The 25,631-nt window shown below is 39.6% G+C and overlaps 1 protein-coding gene across 2 annotated transcripts; it reads right to left on the bottom strand.

Annotated features, from left to right (window-relative positions):
• Nucleotides 1-131: 131 nt before the first annotated feature.
• On the bottom strand, nt 132-25,465 carry LOC145459487 (nuclear hormone receptor family member nhr-62-like). Of its 2 annotated transcripts, XM_080338144.1 has the most exons (9): nt 18,962-19,536; nt 18,726-18,859; nt 9,941-10,139; nt 9,680-9,800; nt 8,353-8,575; nt 7,674-7,809; nt 6,859-6,993; nt 2,169-2,241; nt 132-2,020 (listed from the first exon to the last, which is right to left on the bottom strand). In XM_080338144.1, the coding sequence occupies exons 1-9, from the start codon at nt 19,014-19,016 to the stop codon at nt 1,882-1,884; spliced, it is 1,215 nt and encodes a 404-aa protein (XP_080194270.1). In that variant the 5' UTR covers nt 19,017-19,536; the 3' UTR covers nt 132-1,881. The 2 variants fall into 2 exon arrangements, with proteins under 2 accessions (XP_080194270.1, XP_080194272.1); XM_080338146.1 differs by lacking the exon at nt 6,859-6,993 and having other exon boundaries at nt 18,962-25,465.
• Nucleotides 25,466-25,631: the final 166 nt, after the last annotated feature.

Here is a 25,631-nt window from a genome sequence, read left to right on the forward strand (position 1 = left end):
TTGCTGTTATCATCGATGATATCGTTGAGCATCTTAAGTTTTGATGGCTGCTTATTGCGACATGCCCTTGATGGGCTACATGTTGCGGACTCCTTCTGCACTGGATCTACTGGCGAAGCAAACAACAGCCGTCATAGCAATATATTTTATTTACTTCATGTTATGCATCGATCAAAATACTTGACCGCATATTCAACCCAGTAAAGAGAAATCCTATTAAACTAATACAAGCGTGACCCATTTTACGTGTCCACTGTCCATACTGTCCGCATGGGAAACTATCGACAATGCCTAAAGTTATGAAATAAACTAGGGATGGTGGTGAACGTGAGGTTCACGTTCACGTTCGGTGTGCGAACGTCAGAAATTTGGAGGTTCGCGTTTGCAAACAGACCTTGGTAGCTTCAGCACTGTGAACCTTATTATTACAATTTTACACGTCATTATAACAGATTTGATGAAACTCTTTCATTTAAACTTCGTAACACTCTCTGCTTGGTGTGGCTAGCGTGAAAAGAATTTCAGCACTAAACGACCATGCACCTTGTCTTATTCGGAAATTTTATTTGTTTTGTTGGAACAGTTTTCTCTTAATATTCAGCTTTCCGTTCATATAATATATAGTGATTCTCTGCTGTGTGCTTGGTCCGTAATAACAATTGTTATCAATGATAGAGATCAACGAAATTGATATAAAGAATGCATCATCGTGTAATGGGAAAAGTTAGTCGTACAGCAAGGGTGTAGACAGTAAAATAATTTGATGAGGTGAAAGACCCCCCCCCCGCTTTTAATATATGGAAATATATATAGCAATAAAACGATGGTATTGGACCCTTATTGCATGATTAACACAACTTATGGGATAATTTTACATATATGTAATTCGCTACACACATAATTTGATGATATAATACTAATGTTATGGGAAATCATCGTACCAAAAACTCCGCGCGAAGCGCGATTTTTTTAAAGTGAATGAATGAAATTGGTATTTGTTATTTGCATATTGCATATGCGTTATCTTTATCAGATTTACCGTTAGAGCTAATAGAAGCGATTTCATCAAAGATTTAGTGGGCACGTAATTATACATCTTCATCAATATGCCATGTGAGCCTCAAGCGGGCGAATTGTAATTAATAACTTTGTTGAAACATGCTGTTATTTTGTGACCTCAAAAAGAAAGTCTCCATTCAAAAGATCGCTCACATGCTCCAATACAAACTAAAAGAGAAACTTCTTTGGAGAGACGCGGACGATTCCTAATTGCTTTTATTCACGGGCATGGCCCATTTTGCCCCCGTCTGGCTACGCCAGTGGCGTACGCGATCTATTTTGATTTGATACGTTTATGGTATCATAAAAACCAAATCCGCCCGATTGAGGTGTTGGTTACTAAATACCATAATGTTCAGGTAATATTTGTGGCAAGTATAGAAACCGTTATTACACTGTGAGTCTATGACCAATATCAATGTTGCAATAATCTGACGCCGTAACAATGCATTGCCAGGTCTAGAGTGTATATCGTCGTATCGGCAATGATTAATATGCCATCAATATATTTAAAGAATTTAGCTAAATCATGATCACAAAAGGGCTATAATTCATATACTGGAAGCATCTTACTTATTTTCATATCCATCAAATAATGAAAACGTAATTATATGAAATACGTTAGAAATCATGTTTGGAAAGTTATGAAAATCAATATTTCCTCAACGGCAGCTCGCAAGCTATTGTGCGGACTGGCTATAGTTCTGCGAAAATTACATTCAAGTATATACTATACTATATAACAAATTATGAATGTACGATGCGAATAAACGTTCATTTGAACCTATAATATTTGCTCTTTTCCTGTCTTTCATTATCTTCTTATTGCCTATTGCTACCAACGATGATCGATATTATATCAGAAATCTTCGATGTACCAATTGCGCGTTTGAAGAATATGTTTTCGATATCACAAGCGTCTGCTTTGCGGAGAACTTCGTCGACAACGTCCATTTTAAGTCTGTAAAAAAACGAAGTAAAATTTCGTTCGACAGATGAATTCAAAAGAGATTTTGCTGAGCAAGTTATTCACATATTTCTCGACGCGTCCTACGGATTTTTGCAATGCGCAATCGTGAACAAAACCTCGCCAAAATCACTCTTCTTACCGATTTCGAGTATCAACAAGCACTGAATGGTGGGAATCTTGTCGCGAGTTTGTTGCTATTTCTTCGTCGCACTCTTAAAATATACAGAATATATAAGTACCAACGGACGCCGACGCGTAACCTTGTGGCACCACGATGTTAAAACTACAAAAACTTATGAATTCGGATATAATTAAATCATTGTATAATTTTGGCGTCTCAATAAACCAGTGACGCCTTTGGCTTATTCCCAACCTGGACAACAAAAGTTGGAACCACCACATTCCTAAATTTTCTGAAATTTGGTACACGCATAGATGAGTTAATTTCGAACAAAATAAAGTTTATTTGAGGAAAATTGAACTCCGGGGTCGAAAGTTACGTAATTTTGAAAATTGACGATTTTCTGCTCATTTCAGATCTGTAGCATTCAGGTTTATCAATGTAAAATTCGAAAAGGTGTTGGATTACAGTTGAGATTGGCACTCGGTTTTCTGAGTAGCTAGTCTAGTGGTCTATATTCCCATGTGGTATTAAATGCCATGCGGTGTAGTGTTAAAGGTTAAATTGAGACGAAACTTGATCGATGGTCTGAAATCGGTCAAGCGTTACACAATTAAGAATGCAAATTGTTCAAAACCCTACTATAATATTTAAGCGAGTAGGGTGTTATATGAAAGCTGGTTTCAAGTACAATATTTCATAGCTTCTTCATTTTGATTGTTTGACTGTAAGGTGGTGAAATCGCAGTTTCAAGAGTAGAGTACACTGCATTTGTACATGGAAATGCGTAAGTTTGGAATATGGTAGACCGATGGTTCGCATACTTTTTTGATTCAACACACCTTGTTAAGCCCAACTTATATTCATCACTACCCGTGAAGACAATATGTCAAGTTTCAACAAACTATTTGAAACCAAGAGCTGTTTCTTGGGTAAATATTAATGAGAATAGCTACCCCTTTCTCCCGCCGTTTACCCGTCCGTTGCTAAATTTCTCACCTAAAATTTCTCATCAATAGAATAACGCAGTAACGATAAGGAAACTATGTACTGTACAAAGGAAGACTAATCAGATGAAACTAATAATTCCTTGATTGCGGATCACCACAACGCGTTTACAGCAGTGATTCATTTTTGTCTAGTGCAGTGGTTCTCAACCTTTTTTGTCTAATACAGAGGTGGGCAACGTTTTTGATAATCATGGCCGCATTTCGATTACTTATGTACGGGGTAGCGTAAGGCCGCATTCCAGGGCATAGCCGCAATGAACGATCTGGACACAAAATTCCTATGGTAAACTGTCCATATCCATTCCCGGTGAACTCCGGAATATTCTACTTTTCACAATGGCCTATTGTACGCAACGAAATCGCGAGTGGCAATGTTATGAATAGTTGCCGGGAGGTGCATATTGTCGCGCGGAGCGCGAAAATTTTTCAGGGCTGCGAACGAATTGTTATTTCTTGCCAATTCCCATTCCGGCTCAGATTAAGACGGGCGCTACTGCATTAAAATCAAAAAATGAAGTTTTGTTGAATTGCGCGGAGGGCGAAGAAAATTTCAAGATTAATTAAAATCGCTCGAAAATGCGGGAGTGAATTATTCGTAATTGCAATTTGCATGTCTACGGCCGCCAACATATAGCCTATACTAATTGAATTAGGCGTCGAAAGCCGCTCAAATTCCCTTCTACGGCCGCAGGCTGCCCACCCCTGATCTAATAGTATACATAAGGTATATCTTACGCCAATTTTGAATCGGCATTCCAGTTGTTGAGTCTTTTACATGGCAAATTTCTCCAAACTTGTTTGAAAATAACAAAAAACATTGAACAAGACATCCAATAATTAATTTCAAGGTAGGTCACCCTGAGACTAATCCTGATGCTGGCCGTGAGTACAGAGCGCAAGGCGTCGTTCTGTCCTGCCAGGCTAAATTTGATCAGTTTTGGAAATTAATTAAATTGTGTTGATTTATAGCCTAATTGAGGGCGAAACCGGGCAACCTATGTTGCATCTAATTCTGTCTTAGGCACTGCAGTTCGCAAGCTACTAACAAGAGCTGCCCAGCGCGCCAAGCTTTAGGCTACTGTCAAAGCTATCAAGCAATGAATGACTTACACGTGGGAATTGCTCTCTATATCTCCAAAGAATTTCAAAAATTTGCTCAAATCAAGTTGAAATCAGACTATACTCCGTTGAGCGCGGTTGCTAGAGTTTGTATTTTGCAAGCTTTCTTGAATATGTAATAAATTCCATCTTCATTAATCGTCTTCTCATAATGGATGTGAAACACATGTTCGGACACGTACAATTTATACTGACTTTGTCAATTTCTCGCACCCCCCTATAGTGACTTCGTCAATTTCTCGCGCCCCCCCTGAGAGCCTTCCGCGCCCCCCAGGTTGAGAACCCCTGGTCTAGTGGGTGATTTGGGTCACGTCGGTGATATAACCAACGCTCAGAGTCTTTAACTTTGTAATCTGTAGGACGTTTTCCGCCCTCACGCTCTTTCATCAGTCGGTACCTCTCGTCTTTCCGGGATCATATTATTGCCGTTTACTGCCGAATTCTTTCTTTAGATTCTTCTCTCCTTCACTCGGTGCTTTATATCATACATAAGTCAACTGCGCCGCTCGCTTCCCGCAGTTAAATATTAGATGCTGGAGCATTGATTCTTGTATAGCATGGGGCCGTCGGGTGGTGTTTGAAATACAAATTGCTGACCAAGTGTCTTGAATAATGCGGATGATGATGTCATGACTCGTGACAAATCAGTGTATCGTTTTTATTTCCCAAAACTATATATAGCCAGAGGACTACTTTATATACAAAAATATATTACTCAGGAATATTAGACAGGCATTGATCGGACAGACGTGCAGGGAACGATTTCGGATCATCGCGAGGGATCAGTGAGACGACAACATCCTCTCATACACTATTACACATTGGCGAAAACAAAACAAAAAATGTCATTTTTAGCATATGCAGAAACAATGTTGACTTTCGTGTACCTAAACACTGAATCCAAATCTTCCAAATCTTTCGACTGCGAAATAAGCTGGATTAGGATGCGAAATCAGCTTTTTACAATCCAACTTTAATTACTGAAATTCCTGTGAGGTCAACTAATATAAACTTGACGATCGTATTCACTGATATATACGTCGATGCGTTAATTAGGTCAGAAAATTTTGTCACTTGTATTTCCTGTGTTGTTGACTTTGCGATCTAGTAAATCCTATTTTGTAAAATCTTATCTTACATAAGAAGACCTCTCGAAATAAGAAGATTTTGTGATTGTTGTTCTCCTTGTCAATTTAATCTGTGTAACGTTTATATAAGGAAGGAATCGAGACCTATACCTGGTTGGTTGAACATTTTACTTGACTGTACTCATTTACTTGCTCAATTGATTGTTTGATAACAGCGTATCCACCCGAAAAAACTTATAATATTATAGATCAGTGGTTCTCAATCTTCTTGTCTCGGCGGACAAAACTATACGTGTCATAGTTGAAGAGAGGAGGTATAGAGAACTTCAGTATATAATTGAATGAAATATTCACATTATTAGCATTTCACATTACTTTTATAGTAATCATTATTATTAGCAAATATGAATATAATATTCCATTGTATACAGGGGTATATTTGTATAAATAGACATACCCGTTGACTAAATTGCACACCGGCTAAATGGGGTAGGAAATTTTATCGCAAACTGACATTATGCCGAAGTGAGCCGTGACGATTTAGCAGTTATGAAGTAAAACTGCTTCATATGAGGTGGGTGGGTGTCTGATGATCTCAAAGACTACTCCAGTCGTTTCGAAACCTTCCTATCTTTTCATTGTATCGCAGTTTTGTGGTGTTTTGAAATCATGAAAATATTAATAAACTGATACTTATACTGACTATAGATTACTAACCTATTACGGATAGATACGCAACTCCCGCAAAACCCGTCGTTACGCTCGGGCAAGTATGGTCTCTCTTATTGCTGAGCGATCCAAAAGTAGCATAATTGACAGTACTATTAGCTGGTGACCAGAACGCTGAAAATTATTAAAACTGGTTGTAATTAAAAACTAGCGTCGCACTGATTCCGATAATACAAATTAAAATTTTGCCAGAGCAATGGAACCAGCTCAAAACAGCCCTCAAAGTCTGAAAATCGGCATTGTTTCGAGCAATCGCATGACGGAATAGGCCATTATTATGCTGATTGTGTCCCGGCGCGGCCATCATTGGAACAATGCCGATTATCAGACTTTAAGTACTGTTTCGGCGTGGTCCCATTGTGCTGACAATATTTTAATTTATATTTGCGGAATCAGTGCGACACTAGCGCTGCTCGGGTCGCCAGATCCAGCACTATCAATTATGCTGCATTTCGATTGCTCGATAGTAAAAAATACTGCTTGCCCAAGCGTAACCACTGGGAGTTGCGTATCTATCCGTAGGTTACTAGTTTCTATACTATAATATGATCGAGTCTAGCTTAGAAAATCACAAGGTTATCTCTCGTGAATGCTACATATTTAGAGGTTTGGCAGACCCCCTAAAAATGCTTAGCGGAACCACGGTAGAGAACCACTGTTTTGGATAATCAAGGCTTAGCATCCAAGGATACGATTATAATTTAAGAAGTTTAAAATTCATAGTGTCTTTCATGCTTTTAGCAAACGATTAGACATATCTACCCGCTTTATCGAGGATCAATTCCCGCCGAATAGACATGAATTCCTGCTCATTTAAGTCAGTCAAAGAGATGGTGGAGAGAATATGGTGAAGGCGATCTACAGCTTTCGAACGTTCTTCAACATCTTCAAGGGAATCTGCGGTACGATTCATGAACGTTTAGGAGCGAAAAAATGAAAGACCACAAACCCTAAGTCTATAAGTAGATTTCTTTAACAAGGCAACAACACCTTTGCATAAATTGTACATAAGTTTTTGAAGAAACCGTCTCCGATAAACGTAGGTCTACACTGAATTTATACGACCCCAGAGTAGACCAAATCTATTTTTGGAACTATATACTTGGTTGTTTTGCACATATAACGTTTTTCGCTGTTACTTGGAGTATAGTTTTGGCATGAATTGTGAAATTTATACCTCGTTTAACGCCCTGAAAAGCGATGCGGTGCCCCTGCCTCTGATAAAGATGCGCCCCGAAGCAGAAACTTGAATACCAGGTTAATATAGTGCGAGCGTTAAACGAAGAAAATGGCTAAGCCAGAGTCGTTACAAGAGAGAAGATAACGTTATCATTCGAGTTAAAATCGTGGACAGACAGATATAATTGTTTTGCCTGCTATAGGCCTATATACGAAATGCAGCCTAATTGATTTACAACAAATGACCGACGCGTTGTCTTTAGTTTTTCCTCCCAAATTAGTGATGTCATCAACTTATTTGTTTAACCTTCTGATCCGCAAGTCTGGACCGTTAGCTCCAGGCCAATTTCATTGAAACAAAGTGAAAAATTGTTAGTCAGTTCGCCTATTGTACATACCTAGTGGCTTTACATGATGTCCTTCGACGTCGTTGAATTCAGCAGAAACCAGCAGCAATTGCTTATGAGTATTCGTGTATCCCCGACTTAGATGCATAACCATCAGTTGTGGCCATTGACGTTGGATAAAATTCATCTGTACCAACGAAACGACGTGCATAAATGTTATTTGCAAGGTCAGTACCAGGGTTGTAACCAAGTCACAAGGTTCCGAGTCACAAATCAATCTCCCTTATATAGTTTTGACTCGAGTCAAGTCTAGTCATTTTCAATTCAGCACCGAGTCAAGTCCGAGTCCTATAGTCAGTGAGTATAGGGGGTCGAGTCCGAGTCATAGTGTTCTGACGTGAGTCCGAGTCCAAGTCATTGTGTTCACAGTGCAGTTTTGAGTTCAACCCGGTTCACACACTTTTTCCATTCTGCTGGAGTGATATAGAATGGCTCACATTCTTAATATCGCAATTGTCCCTTTTCCTAACAGTTTCTGGCCCTATTTTCCAAGTATCAGGACTGATAGACGAAATACCAATAATGAATTGACTTTACTATTCTTCCAAGTTACAAATGTCTGTCTTGGCCGTCCTAGTCTCGCGTCACATGACTTGGTTCGAGTCATGCACAATGACTCATGTGAGTTGAGTCAATACACAAATTAGCACGCGCTGTTAGAGTTTCGTACCGTAATCGTCCGTGTGGAATCTTCCCGAGAAGCGGAATCTATCAATTCAGCTGTTACGAATAGAGCGCGTGCCGCCATTTCACACACTAGCAAGCAGGACGACATCGAATAGCAATCAGATTTTCCAGTTTCAACAGGGAACATCTGTTTCAATAAGCTGGTACTGTACTCCACACGATTTCCGTATGTCTGCAAGCAATCAGCATCGAGACTTGGAGATAACCTGCAACGGAGAATGACATCAATAAGAACGTCGTTGGAATCCCGAATCAGTTTCAACACAAGATTGGGACAGGTCGCTGAAGATGTGAACATGGTAAATAGTAGTGGTTCCCTGCCAAGCATAATTAAGACGACACATTTGGTTCGACAGAAACGTCAAGTCCGTTCACAGCCACAAAAAGCTACGAATTTAATTAATAAAGTGTTTCCTTAGTTCTTACGACTACGCAAACGCACGGGTCGGAGTAGACGGCTGCAAGAAATGGCAGTATGGCAGGGCCGGAAAATCGCTACTAAGCGTGGTGAGTTACAAATGTAATTGGTCATGAGTCAATAAGCAGAGCCGAGCAGACAATTATTGTTGCATATTTAGACTAATGAGAGCGAAATACCGGTAATCTAATTCTAACATAATTTGAGAAATGTTTCTACTCTCAAATTTTATTTCTCATCTATAATTTTTGGTTTCATGAAATTGCTACGAGAACTGTATCGAGCGAAAAAAAGGCTTGGTGTGCAGAGTTATTTTTGCAATTTGTCATTCTCATTTTTAGGAGAACAAACTCTGTATTGATATCAACTGAACATGATTGTTGTTGTATGTATTTCCAATTGGTGATTTGACTCAATTTCAAGATTTTGCAAATTAGGTTATTTTAATTTGAAAGAAGTGAGTAGTTATGATTCTAATTCTAATCTGATTTGGAAATGAAAATTTGCTAGTTGTCCAACACTGAAGATGAGGCAGCATCAGTAGCAGCTCAGTATCATTAAAAAAAGAAATAATTTCATGATTTCAAAACACCACAAGGATGCGATACAATGAAAAGATAGGAAAGTCTCGAAACGACTTGGAGTAGTCTTTAAAATCAGACACCAACCTGGGCCTAGGCGATGTAGAGAGGAGGCATACACACTGAATGAAAAGAAGATAATACAAAAGGACAAGCGCCAAAGTGAGGTGGAAAGCGACAGAAGGCGAGATCGATTGACAGGACGTGGTCCGGTAAACTTACGGGCCGACTAGTATTCATTCAGTAGATATTGGTTTTTATTTCGAATTGAATGCGGACATGTTCGACATGCTGTCGGATAGCGGGCTTACCTTGAAGTAGACTGATACGGGCGGTGGGAAGCAGGAGGAGACAGAGGCACAGGGCAAGGTGAAGTCGTTCGATTTATATCGATCGATGGACTGTCAATGGTGCATAGGTTCTTCGGATTTCCTGTACAGTTAATCAATCTATTTAACGCATCCTCCGAAAGGAAACGCGCAAGATAAAGCAGGCTTTATCGCCGAAAGGAATGCGATGCGATACTCTGGAGAAAACATTTCGTCAAATTTCGTAAACACATCAGCACTGACTTATGACGATAGCATCTTGTTTTGACGTTATGCAAATGTCGGTCTCGGCTGCTTTCCGTTTGACAGACGGCGCTCGGGGGCCTCTCTCGTTTTGCACGGCGCCCGCGTTCATGGATCTGTTCAGGCAACGTTGAAGGCGACACGCGCGGCATTGGTTCCTATGTAGCTTGTCAACGGCGCAGCTCCCTTTCAGCGGACCCTGGATGCAGAATATATTCTGCGTATAACTTACCGCAATTTCCGTGTAAAGACTATTCGCATTATGCGCGAATTAACACCGCGGTTAAAAAACAGATGCCCTACACTACCAGACTTGATAATTCTAGTTGTATAATTAGACTGATTAGAGTGACATGCTGGTAATCTAATTGCAATCTAATTTGTGAAATGTTTCCATGCTTTAATTTTCATTTCATTTAATTCAATTTCCCACAGCTTGCAAATGAAGTGATTCCATAGTCTGAAAAAAAACCAACTGTGTAGCTATAATTCTAATTCCAATCCAGTTTGGAAAAGCTGAAAATTTTCTAGTTTCCAACTCTGTCTACTGCTAAGCCCGAGAGGAATGTGTTTGAGTCATAAACGAAGTGTTGTGACGAAAACAAGGTTTGCTGGCAGAAGGTTTAGGACTTTATTTTGTGGGTTCGGGTTTCGCAATCTCTGCCATTATCCGCGTCCAACATATACTGAACAGTCCTATTATCTCATCCATAGTTACAATGCATTCGTTTGCTATGTAGTCTACCGTGAAGGGTATTTAATTCGCGTAATCGACGGAATGTAGACATATATATTCATTCATTACACTTATGCATTGAATCATAAACCAGAAGGGAATACGTAGGCTGTACGTGTACGTCTGTCTTACATTTGGAAATTGGACCACACTATCAAATACTGACCCTGACAAATACTGAACCCTTTTCTGGGTACGATATAACATCAAGAGATAGTCTCATAGCACGCACACGCATATATAGTTCCGATATGAAGTCACACAATAATGGAATATGAATCGAGAAGTGGATGTCGGAATTAAACGGCATCGAGTGAGACTAAATACGTATCTTCGTATGCACACACAATTTTCATTTCCCGTCCAAGAAACTTGTTTCGGAGGGAGTCATCAATCATTTTGCGACTACAAACTGTACAGTGGACAGTGGACACTGTAAATTGAACGCAGCACACCACCATCCCACGAGTTGTCATGACAGTGGTTTTTACGAGTTGTTCAGCGTATCAGAAACTGTCGAACATTTTTACCGACTTGTTATCGATACCATCACCAGAGAAAATATTTAAAAAATACATAGACGAACGCAGCAGAGTGAGCTTAACGAGGAATGTCTGTTAACGGAACCGCACATGGTTAGTCTGGTCGTAGATTTTTTGTACTATGTGTAGAGATATGTGATTCAACTAGAAAGATCGCCCAGGCCTGGTGCACAAGACCTTAATAATCGAGTACCATAAAACCCTATATACATATATCCGTATATATATATATAGGTCAATTTCCCACCATATGATAAAACGCGCTACGTCATGTCTGGTTTCGTGAGTAGAATAAATATTTTCGTTCAATTCAGAACTATGCGCTTCATAAATATACTTTCATCATCTTTTGACTTCTCGCGGAAATTAATATAATCTGACTTTGCCCTGCGGATACGATACTAATCGACGTGTACGAAGGTTTGTTTAGTGTTCTCCAAGGAGCTATACACCATTTTATTTGAGTGTCTGCGAATTAAGTACAACTATATCATCAACTATATACGCGGGATGCCTATAAAAAACAAGAAGTCGCGCAAACCAACAGCAAATCTTCACCGTATGTATGTTGGAGTTGGAGAATGTGAATAAAATGTTCAACTATTAACCTCTACATAAGCCGAATTATGGTGTAATAATATAGCGTAGGAAACAAGAAAAAACGCGTGAATTGCATTCGCTGCAGCAAAACGTTTGGAGGGTGACAGATTAACGAGGCCTGCTAACTCACATGCCATTTACCATCCGGCCTGTCATTATCAAGATTTTTCAAAAATATCGAACATTTAGGCCCGAACAATATCTCTTGCAAGATTAAAACAAATCCATTCCTGCTCGGTCTATAACGTAGAGCAGTACAACTTATTTGGTAATTAAATTGTCAAATCCCATCCGAGCTTCTCATAATCATGCATAGGGGAGAGCAATGGCAGGACAGAATGTACACAATTTTGCGAATGATGCAAATACAGCTAAGAAGCCCGTATGATTGTCGCGCTTGCAGTAAATGCCATTTTATCGATAAATGCGTTGCGTATATTAAGTCTGTAATTTTATCAACGACATCCTTCCTTGTAGAGTTATTCCATTTGTTCTACAAGGCAGTGTTCTTCAATCTTTCTCGTTGCGGCGATCCACTGAAATTGTTGTGACGAACTCATGCACCCTGCCTGCTTAGAAGCATTCAATATATGTATATAATTGATACATGATCACTACCAAAGGGGTCATCACCTCAGACCTGCGGACGAACTGTTTGGGAAGCTGAATCTAACAAAAAAGGTCAGCGCGATCATGAAGGTGACCCCATGGTTGAAAACCACTTCTTTAGTGTGACAAGTTCATCTCGCATCCTTGCATACCTTTTCGTACTGATGCACCGTGTTAATTATAAATGCTCACTACCGGCAATACAATGTGATCTGCACCATGCATGACGACACATCAAGCAATGTACCCATGGTCCGAAATATATTGTTGTGGCGTGGATTCGGGTATGTGAGCCCCGATCAGTATGTTCTGATATGAATGGCGTTGTTCGAATGATCATTTGCATCTGCTTACCTTACGTATTCCCCTGATTGTGCTGCCGAATTATCGCACACTAGATGACCTTAATCCTTAACCAGAGGTATCCAACTCACTTCCCATGAGGATTTTTCGTGCGCCCCTCTGTACCAGATCGTGATTATGTGCAGCCAGAGTTGGGTTTAACACAACAAATTATTGTAAAACGGACATGCTTGAAATCAATTTTGACGTCACAGCGCAGTGTTATATGTCTCCTTAAGAATTACAATTGAAAATATACCGGGTCGATATGAATCATCCGACCCTTGTCTTAAGCCAATACGCTCATTCGATGTAACTCTTGGAGTTGTACAATCTGATACCAGAATTGTAACTGTAGGCCCACGGGGACATAGAGAAATCTTGGTCAAATTGGAATTTTCATACCCCCAAAAATCTCGATACATGCCAATATCTCCCAAACTACATTAGCTATGATTAAGTCAATATGCTCATTCGATGTAACTTTCGGAGTTATACAATCTGATACCAGAATTGTAGCTGTAGGCCCTCGGGAACATAGAGAAATCTTGGTAAAATTTGAATTTTCATACTCCCCCAAAATCTCGATATATGCCAATATCTCCCAAACTACATTAGCCATGATTAAACGCACTTAAAATATCTTAGACCAGGCCTACATCGCGATGCAGTATTTATACGGTCCGCGATGATCGTAATCAGACCATTCATGCCGTTCCAGTGATATACAACTACGTGCTATAACTGTTGAACCGACTATGATTTTGACTGGTTACAACTTTTCTTCATCGTATACATCTATATAAGTGGTTGCCAACCCTTTTCTTCATTACCCACTTCTGATTTTTTCCGTGTCTTAATGCCCTACAACCTAAAATCTTTCCTATCCAACCAATAACGTGCCCCCTCCATTAAAATTTGGTAAGACCATCTCTAGTAAGGACTTTCTATTGATGCAAGTTAAGATTCCCCAGGATTGATAGTGACGACACATATAAAGAATAAAATTATTGTGGAAGTTTCTCATTGCGTGAGAACAAACGTGAATCCGAGGTCGAGTTAACTATGGTTGTATCTTCTTTTAACCTTTGTCGTTGCGTGTTATCAATCCTCAACTTCACCAGAGTGATACGCCCGATGTCACGGACAAGCACCAACGCATAAATTCAATATCGATATAAAATAGGTAACCACGTTATTAAACGTTGGTACCGCGCTATGCCACCTAACAGATGCGATGGGCATAGTGACAAAAAAGAAGTAATATGTTAATAAAGGAATGCAAATACAACAAAAAATAATTGTCATCAATTTCATTTTATTTAGACTCTGTGCTGTGCACGTTATCTGGAAACGGTTTTCAGCGACTAAGGAAGCGATATTAGGGCTAGCGACGTACATTACTAGCAGAAAGACCATCTCCGGGTAAAGCTTGATCTTCGGGGAAGCCCTAAGCCAATGGATCTGAAACTTTTTTATTTACGCCCCCCTTTATGATACTGAAAACTATCGCGCCCCCTCATCGATATATCGAAAAATGCAACCAGAATGCTAGCAATCCCAACGGATAGTTTGATGGCATCGAAGGTTATCACTGTTGATGAGGGGATTCTGAATTCCGGACTATACAGATCAATAACTACGAATTCGAGGTAAATCGCGTAGTGCGCGAAAAATTATTCATTTGACCGCAGCTCCGTGCCCCCTTCAGATGCTGTCACGACCCCAAAAGAGGGCGCGCCCTCAGATTGAGAGCCACTGCCCTAAGCCGTTTTCTTAGCGTCTCTGTCATGGCAATGTTTGGGCCATTGCACGTCAGGGCAATATACCCATTCATATCAGATGATTCTCCCTCGATGGAATGCTGTTGCCATCGCCAAAGCCGTTTTAGCTAGTGACGAATAGTGATGTTGGGCACAGCAGAATAGCTTATTTTGAAACAACAACAAGAATATGCTGAAACCATAGTCAATTTCAGCATTTCCAAATGGCTTTCTGGGCTTTCTTCTGAAATCTCAAATCAAGTCGCGGGCCGCGTGTTGGTGACCTCAGCAATAATCCATGTGATTTGTGACTTGTAGCATAGCGTGTTTTCGCTGTATATGTAAGTGACTGCATTGCATATACTAAGATAGCGTTGCGATGAGTAGAATGTAGACAAAGCGCGTATACGTATATACAGGGGTCCTCCGGCGGACCTCAGTGGAAGTCGAACCCGTAACCTGACCATTAAATCCCAACCCGTAGGCATGCACCAATATGTTAATCATCGCGTCTATATAGTCTGATGGGTTTCAGACATGAGGTAATCGTGAATTGTAATCGTAATCGAGCGCTGCGATTACAGCATTTTCAAGTAATCGTATCGCAACCGATTACATTTGAAACTATTCGAAGTAATCTTAATTCTAATTGAATATTTCACATATGTAATCGATTTCATTGCAAAATAACGGTAACCTTTTACTTCTACAAGGATTATGACGTAAGGCGAACAGCTGAACATTCTTAAACACTGAACAGGCAGTTAGTAGCAGTAGTGCGTTATTATATCAGCATCATTATTGATAGCTTTATAACTTGAGACTGGCGCCAGTCGTAACTTCGCAATTCTTTACTCGGCATTGGAATCTGCTGGGGCACAAATCGTCACCTATAAAGTTGGGGAATATATATATTGTGACGCAGCAAGCAAATTACGTCACATTTACAAAGAAAATTGTTCTCTCATGAGGTCTTCATTGCAATCTTCCAATATACTTTTATGGGTAAATTTCTAAGAAGCCAAGTAAATGTAATCGTGGGGAATTGTGATTGCTTTTCCATGTAATCGTAATCGTAATCGATTTCTTCGAGAGTTTGCTGCATTCGTAATTGTAATGGCAATCGAGTACATTGATGAAGTAATTACGATTACTGACAATTATACTCATGTTGTCTGGTATATAGGCCTATTCTGATACATATACATAACACACCTCTCCAAAGACGCAAACAAGTTGAATATAGATTAAATTTTCGGAACACAAGTCGTGGTTGAATCAACGATGGCCATTTAATCATTTTAAATGAACCTAACGGTTATCGAAAGTTTTTTTAAGCCAACGCTTCTACGTTCCAAGCGCTGTTACTTTCGCGGAATCGCATGGACAAAATGGCGAACAGCGTATACGCATGGCTAAAGCTATTCAGAGCTCCATACTGTAAATATACAGACAGCCGCATACACATTTTATCCGTTCTATGCAACCGGGTGCTACGGTTTCACTGCATCCACAAACTCCATCGCATCCGCATAAGCATAAAAGGTGACGTTACAAAAGTCGGTAGCTCAGCAATCAGTAAGGATTGGTGCAAAAAGACCAATGAGGTTGAATACTTGAACAACAAACAGACAAAGGCGCAGATTTCAGCCACATCCGATGCCTTGAGATTAAAACACAGACGGATATTCTCTATTATTCAGGTTGGCATCAAAAATAATTATAATTAGGTTGTATGTAATATTGCGACTGATTTACCGTTAATAATTTTCGAATTGATCATGTGCAATTCATCGTGCTTAAAGGCGATATTAAATTTGCTTCAACAGCTTTAGCGGGAGAAACATAGCAAAAATCTTGAAACTTAAAGCGATGGTGACGTAACGCAAAATTTCATATAACTTCTGATTTAACCGCAATTAAATGTCTATATTACATAATGTCGTACACGGTGAAATAATGATAATGCGAAGGTTATCTCACCATTTTCCTATATCGGAAAGTCTTACGAGCCTTGACGTTCGTTCTGTTACTATTTCTACATGCGCCGCCCTCTTGATTATTATCAGAGGCCTGATTTGAACCAACGTCTCTTGCAACGATTTAATTTGTGTGAGCATCGAACAGTGTTGATGCTGAGCGTTCCATAATTATCTCTTTACATCGGATTATCATGAAACATCATCGTAACTCTTGTAGCAAAGAATTTGACTTTTGTATGTCTATTTATAATCCCTGAATGATTCATGTAGCCTACCTTACTGCATGGCTTAAGCATTTGTCTTACGTAGTTTCTACACATATTTAGAGGAAAAATATCCCTATCGGAGATTATATCAGAAATTTATTTCGAGTATGTTCACACCGCTCTACAAATCAAAGCAGCAATAAATAAATCGATAGCGCACTGTCAATACTGCGCTCCCCTAAATTACTGTGTAAACAGCATGGACTCTTTATACTTTCAAATAACAACCTTCAGAAAACATATAGGCCCATATCCGATTTCACTACGAATGCATAAAACGGTACAACATGCCTATACTATAAAATAAGGGCCGTTCTACAGTGTTGCATGCACTGAATTATTCCCCACAGTTCCAACGACATACAAGGAGGTATGGGGAATATAGAGATCGTTGGAATTATGCGATTAAAACAAAAACCATTTTATTTGGGATTGTTGCATCTGTGGCCAATCCACATGCATGCAGAGCGAGCGTCTACAACATGCCTATACTATAAAATAAGGGCCGTTCTACAGTGTTGCATGCACTGAATTATTCCCCACAGTTCCAACGACATACAAAGAGGTATGGGGAATATAGAGATCGTTGGAATTATGCGATTAAAACAAAAACCATTTTATTTGGGATTGTTGCATCTGTGGCCAATCCACATGCATGCAGAGCGAGCGTCTATTTTAGTTCTGTCAAATCAAAATGGCTCCCAGTTTTACCAGACGCGCGAAACGGCTCAAATAAGATGCAAAATCAACAATATATGATCCCGGTGCGTAATCTTGGCAATATATATTGACACCATATACAGTATTACAACAATGCCTGGAAGCTCATTATGGTAAATATAATGTGGTTCCAGTCACACAATGGGACAGAAAAGTCATCGGCATATAGTTCTCTATGATAATCCAGTTGTTCCACTCATCCAAAGTCAATGTTATTGCTTGCTGACAGAAGCTTTCCTCAGATGCAATTACCTTCGTCTTGCTCGAAATATGGTGTCTGTGACAGAGCTTTCTGTTTTCTTTTTATGGTGTAAATTTTGGTTGACGTGAAGATTTTCCTTGTGATATCTTATCGTTATATATATGCATTGTGCACTCTGGAGGTACTGGCACCCAAACATTGATGTGTCATGCACAATTCTTCCTGTATGGGTATGAAGTGCTAACACCAATGGTTCCCCATTGCAACTCCTATGTTTACAATTGAGCAGAAGTATAAAAGCAGTCGTTCATTTCTTAAACATGCTATTTCTACAACGACTCAAAGTAAACGTACATAACCATACACCATTTGTATTCTATTTTAGTTCTAAGTGCTAGTGATTGTTTATAATATACAGTACTTGTATACATGTGTTGATATACATATCCCATATAAGTTTTACTTTCTGAATATAAAAAGTTTTAAATAGCAACTTTCGCGTGTTTAGCCCCTTCGCCAACGAACAATAAGGTCTTCGACTGATTTATGGGCATTTATGCGTCTGCCTCATCCGTTGTAAGTTTGGGCTTGTATGGAGAAGCCATTTTATGCTAAGAGTTGAGTTATTAGTCACTCCATTTCTATTTCTCGAAGGTAGCTAGCAAACATTATTTTACGCTTTGTGTAGATTAGATGATATTAGAAGTAAGATATTTCTGAACTCTTGGGTGTTTTGTTCAATGTTTCATCGGTTCGCAGGTCATATGTCTTTGAATCCACCGGGCGTGGCCGATGATTCGATTGAGCAGCAGTTATTAAACTTCATATACTGTTAAATCCTATCATATTCTTGTTCGATAATATCGTCATTGAGATCATTACGGATCTCTAGATAAGCTCAAGATGCAGAAATAAACCAGGCATTGGACATTCACGTTTCTTTCGCTTTCATTCTAAACATATAGCTCTGTAGCTGGGTATCACCATGCTCGAAAAAATGGCGCCTAAAACTTAATATCAAACCTTGCATTCGTATTTCCTATTCTTGCGAATACTCCTCTTGAAAAATCCACTGCATCCATCGCAGGCGTACACACCATAGTGTTTGCCTGAGCTGCGATCACCGCACACTTCGCATAGTACATCCAGTATCCGTCCTGTATGCAACAAAGCGACAGGGAAAGTCATTGGACCGATGGAATTGTCTTACACCGTCCGAAAAAACGTAGTTGATACTATAATCGAATTCACAAGTTTACCTGATGCAATTGATTTTTCTCTTGGATCCTGCATCATGCAACCTACGACCCACATAAATACATTCAAGTGCCAAATGTCTTCATTTCAAGCCACCGCGAGACTATACGCTTCGGGCGATAAGCGGAGGATAAGTTCAACTAGATTTTGACCTGGTACATTTGCCTCTGAAATACTGTACTGAAGTACTGTAAGATAATGTCCATAATTATATAGAGTTGGGAAAGATGAGGGCTCTTTCAGTCCCATTGTGCGCTACCATTCTTTTCAAAGTAGATTGCCAACCATAGTTGTGTCGTGTTGTTCAGGCCGATTCTAATCCTGGGATAATCAGCCATTTGCGAATGAAGTATGCACATTTACGTTCGATTCGTTGGATTTTGATTTCTTCGATAGCTTTAACGGCGCAACAAGAGGATTTGATTGATTCGGTGATTGCTTCCCAGAGCTCTAGAACTGCACTAGCTTAAGGAAATCCTCTGATATAATCTGTCTTGCTAATGGGAAAATATATAGCAACCACGAGAATACATGCGATATATGCAAATCTGAGTCTTGAAGACTACGAAATGAAGGCATTGCGGTCTTGTATGATGTCTCAATTTCCATGTGATATATGCATAGTCCATTGACACTAATTTTCAGTAGCCGGATACGACAAAAAATTTGCGTCGTACAATAACTACTTTCCAATTTGCGAGATGGGTCGAGAAAGAAGTGTTTCGATCGTCATTTTGGTCTAAATGTAAGAAGATTGACGTGGACACCGCAGCAGGTTTTCGAGACACAATCAACAAGGGGTAGCCAGGTGTTTTTGAGGGGTGGGGGAGGGGTGGTAGGGGTGAATATTTTTAGTTGAAGGGAACTCAGGAGAACTCCCCAGACGCATCCATCCTTCTACGGGGAATTACATCACGAAGATTTTTCAAATTAAATCATAACTAACTTGGATATGATATACTTTGGTACATGCATATATTCCAAATGCATGATCAAGTGGTGTATTCGAGAGTTTAGGACTCGTAATTGTAAAACTTGAGCATTGTTCATGTCACGCGGTTAAAACTATTCATGAGGTTCTCCCAGGGTACCTTCGGGAGGGTCCATCATTAGTTTCTTCATTGAAATATTTGTTATTTCGCGACCTCTGGTAGAGATTGTTTCTTGAAAAACAAAACTCTTTTAGTCACACTCGTACGGTGCAAATTAGCCCTAGTTCACGTCGGGCAATATTTCCTGTGCGAGCCGCCTTTTTATCGAGGGCGGGTGTCAGATTATGAGGACTGGACTATTCGACTACTGCCATTTAGGCACCTGGATATTTCAATATCAAAGGCTTCTGCAAATATGTGTTGATTTGATCGCTTTCGATCTTTCTGGGAGCGCATTTCATGGGGTAGCAGGATGGCTGAAACTTAATGTCTTTGTGTCCTCAATCTGCATGCTGCACAGTGCACACTGCACACCCATAGACTAAAGCAGTTCGGATCACGCACAGATATATTTATGCATTGCTTTTACGTTGAAGACGCGACCAAGCTCCACTGAGCAGGACGTTGTTGCATTATTGCCATTCTAGCGATGCCATAATTGTACTCGAGAGCCACCATGCGTACAGCACTATAGGACACTTTGACCCCAATTCTTCAAGGAAATCCTTTCACGAAGTAAAGTCATAGCCTACATAAGATTTCAATTATGAAATCAAAAATTTGACGTCATAGCAAACCTTTATAGCCTAAGACAAATGGTGTCGAGCGATAATAAGTAAATAAATGTCTTCGAGGTGTCACAAACAAAGCTACTATGAATATTTAGCGCTGAACGCGAAACTGTTGAGCGTTTAAAGTTTCAAAGTAAATTAAATAGCACTGTAAACTAGTAGCACTTCCGATGCTAGCAAAGCTGATTATGGTACATATAAGTTGATGCAAATCGCCGTTTAACTTACACACTTACATAATCATACAACAGCCCGGTACGGTGGATGTTTGACTTACGTTGATGTTATTGTTTGTCATGGCGCTTCCGAAAACCTGATCCGATTTGCAATGTAATTAAATCCTGATGACAAGGACGAGCCTCCAAGAACACCTATGCTATTGGCAGAAGAAAAGAGGGGTGCGAAACATGTATGTGGAAAAATGAAAGTACTAGGCTAATTATAGTTAGGCTACATAAGTGTTGATATCTTTGAAATGTCATAAGGATAATTCGTCTTTATATATTTATCTTCATGGCTCGACAGTTGTAAAAATTAGCCGGACACAACACAACAGTGGTATGCAAACAAAGCAGATTGTCTGTGATTCAGACGAATGAAGTTTGGCGATGGTATAGTCCAGGGGTCACCAACCTTTTTGCAACCAAGGGCTACTTTTGGGTACTGATTGAAGCGACGGGCTACCATTTACTCCCGCCGTTTACCCGTACCAGATGGAATTCCGCTTTGATATTAATAGCACTGGGCAGGAATTGCATAGCAGTAAGACTTCTAAGAGAGTCTTTTAAATCAGAACATCTCATTTCAACTAGCTAGCCACTAACACTTTTTAAGAAATCACGAATTTTTCCACTATGTTTATATAAATTATACAACAACTGTCAGCTCAAATTTTAAAATACATCATGTCACACGTAAGACTGGACATCGTGTTATCTGTTTCTATACCAGTCAGTGGGAGGCCTGGCATTGCATGCTATCAACTAAGTGCGCTGTACTATTGTATGTAACTTGACACTGCACCTCTGAGTGAGTGTTCCGGATGTGCGTTAGTGAGGCGTGTTCTGAGTTTGTTTTTTGATGACGGTCGTGTCCGCAAAGGCTGATTCCCAACGTAAGGTTGAACCAAACACGCTTACAACTTTCATAGCTGCTGCGCATTCACCACTGTACTTTTCCGTGTCAACAAGGCACCAAAAGTTTGCTGCACCCTCGTGGGCTTTGAGGTGTAGGTGACTTTGCAGTGGTACAATTTCAATCTCTAACTGTTCAGCATCCAGACATGACATATTTTATTTTACCTGACAGCAGCATCGATTACAGAAAGTTAAAAAAAAGGTACGTACTGGTACTATAAACTGCGTCGAGTGTAAGAGAGACAAGCTGTGTCAAAAGATGCAATACGTAATCGGCATATTGCATCTGCTAGTACTTCACCGCTATCTGCAACCTGTTTATTACTTTGGTATTATCCTGGACGTCGAGCTACCATAACGGAACCCCCCACCATTTCAAGAAGACCGTGGATGGCATGCCGTCATGTCGCTTGTATGGGCAGTACGCCGTATTTTACGTCTTCGATATCTTGTTATTCTATTACATGTTGGTATACTACTAATTGTAATTTAGGATATTTGATATCATCATTTTAAGTGTTTATATATATATGTATTGCCATTTCTAAGTCACGTGTTATAGTGTGATATAAACAAGAATAGCTAAATCACTCAAATTATATATTTAAAAGCTCACTGGTAATAATCTGACGAATATTGGCAAATGCTGCTATTCGATCTATTTTTAGAACAGGCTCGCAGGCTACTCATCTGGTCCTCGCGGGCTACCTGGGGCCCGCGGGCTCCAGGTTGGTGACCCCTGGTATAGTCATAGTGGTAACATGTGCTGCAATAATTCCCAACAGGTCAATGTCTCAATACGTCGAGGTTAGATAAGCACATTCGCTTTCGTAACAACGGCAATTGCAATTACAATGAAAACTCGAATAACCTTTCGTGTGCTTCTGATCAAGATACTGCGAAAGAGACAATAATTAGTATTTTAAAACGAAGACCAATATATAGGCCTACTCAAGCAGGCTATGACGTAGAAATAAGTCTGAAAACGGGAAAGAAGAAATTATGACGTGTAACGATGACAAACATACAAAGCTGATCACGTGCGCAAAGCTGCAAGAACGCAACGTTTAGACATGTAATGGTAAGTAAGCCTAGGCAACAGAATAGCGAGTCTGCACCAGCGAGTCTGTATTTAGTCGTTAACACCCACACATCTGTTTTGCATGTGTCGGCTGGACTGTATTCAACTCATATATTGTATTAGTGTTGGTTAATGTATAGCAGTGGTTCTCAACCTTTTTGTCTCCGCGGACCCCCTGTGGACCCCTGCGGACCCCACGTTTTTTTTTCTTCAAATTTAGCCCTATTATCGTGCAACCGTCATCTTTCTTGTGCAAATATAACTGTACAGGCTAATATAAACAGCAGCAAAATGACTTTTCTCGATAATAACATCGTACTATTTATGTAGAAATTGGGTTGAGTTATATTATTTCAAAGCTCATTCTGCTGCTGCATTTCTTTAATACGTGGTCATGTCTTGAAATTCCACAATTCCACAAAGATAGGTGGTGACGAATGTAATAATAACGAGAAACGCTTTCAATGATACCTTTAAGTATGGTCGCAACATATATGGCAATGGCACCAAAATAGGGAAACAGATTTTTTAACGAACATATAACGTCCAGCCCATTCTTTTCTATCTTGCAGCTCATCTTGAAGTTATTATGGTTATGTATAGCTATAAGGTGATAATGGATATTTATAAACATTTCGAAGTCACCTGTCACCCTTCTCGACCTTACTACTCCGACTTCTATTTTTTCCATAATCCCCCACAAAACATATCCGAAAATCAATATGTTTGTATCAGTAGGCTATTGGCAATTGCAATGAGTTTTAACAGTAGAATATTTCATCTAAGACGGCCATTCTGTTGATGTGAGTCATGAATTTCTAGCCGTAATGAACCACAAACTGCCTCGTGATTCCGCTAAAATAAAAAATAAAAAAATAGGTTATTATTCATTTTGCAAATTTAGAGGTTTCGCGGACCCCCTGGAAGTGCTTCGCGGACCCCTACTGATGTATAGTTTGTAGGTTACGTCCAGGCCTAGACAAAAACGTTGTCCTTGGATTCTGTGGCAAAATACTGTTGCATATATGCAATACCACAAATGACCACCCTGAATCCACATTTCATGCCGCTTTAACACTCCTCTTGGTTGCATAACGATGTAGTCCTTGTTAAAGATATGTCTAGTCTGTTTATGACTGTGGTCGGAAGCCCTTTTCGTAGGAGTCATATTTACCCTGTATTTTCAACTGTCAATGTTAATCCACCTTGACGCCACAATTAAAAATTAGTGACGTTATGGCTGAAAAACAAAAGCAAAAACATGTTTTAAACAATAAGGACCATGTTTTAAACATGTTTGTTTTAATTTGATGTTTGTTTCAAATGCAAACCTAGATGACAGTGTGCATCAAAAAGTTCCTCCAGCTTCAGAAATAATGGCAATGGAGCGGACTTGGAAAGCTATATTCAGGTTCCGTACCATAAATCAGATGCTCAAACACAATTTCGGCAGTTAGCGCACCCATATCACGCCTTCTTTCACAGATTCGTAGACGTAAAATAAGAAAATACGAACATATTTAGTAATTCTGTCACCAATAAAGTGTTTTTTGTCCAACAGCGTTATGTATTTTAACACAGATCATCATAATTTGTGACCAGAATAAGTATTCAAAATTTTTAGGTTTCTTTAATGGAACAGTACCGGATCGTACCTGTCTTGTGAGGTTTTGAAATGATTAAGTATCAATATAACATTGGCTTCAAAGCTCATGTTCGATTTCGAAGCGCATTGACGCATGCGACCGACCATAGAAATGACTATATATAGTATAATATCGATCATGTGAACCTGTAATACACAATACTTTGTCAACATTTCAAGAAGGTATGGCGTGTATATAATTTTTAGTTCAGTATTTTGAATTTTTAGTCCTCATCTACACATATTACAAAGTAACCAACGAACTACACTGAAGTTCACGATTCATTTTATGTGTATCAGGAATATGGATTTGAGCTCTATGTCCTTAGAACGAAAATGAAGATAGAGAAAACGTGTTTAAACTAGGGAGAGCCTTTATTTAAGTGACAACATTTACTTAAAACGTAATTTTCATTGTTTTACATATTTATATTTTCCATGATCAGATACAGATGAAAGTAACATCGGAAATCGCAATATTGTGCTTCACTTGAGTGCACAACATTGAATGCTTCAGGACTATACATACTATGTCAGTGGTTCATAGATTTTTTAGACCACGACCCAAATCTGTATTTTCATGACAGCTTGCGACCCAGGCCTCACACAACGTAATAAATGCATTTTTAATGTCAGTATACTACGTTCCTACGTAGCCTATTTACGGGCATGTATGAAATAAAGAAGGTGTAGATAACCAGTAGCACGTAACGCAGTTCCATGAAACATGTGTGACGCAGGCGATTTCGAATCGTGGTGGATTATTCTCCTACATTGAACGCATTTGTACTGCGGGGATCAGATTGCGAGGTCGGGACTATTCGGTTGCGGCCATTTCGTAGACCAGAGGACGGTCATTATGGCCAAGGTTTTATCGCCGCCGATCGTTTTGGCACCGTAGTTTTTCCAACCGCATGTTGGCTAAGCGATACTAGGAAGTTCGATTCATTCCTGTAATAACAAATATGGGGTGCGGCAGTTTCCGCTCAGCTCTTTCCCTCGATCTACATTGCGCAAGTATTGCCCGCGCATATTAGAATTTTCCAGATAAACTAACATCAGACAAATATCATCAAGACATCAAACC

The sequence above is a fragment of the Botryllus schlosseri genome, chromosome 16 (genome assembly GCF_051294905.1).
Source record: "Botryllus schlosseri isolate E-star chromosome 16, Bs_hap1, whole genome shotgun sequence".
NCBI lineage: Eukaryota > Metazoa > Chordata > Ascidiacea > Stolidobranchia > Styelidae > Botryllus > Botryllus schlosseri.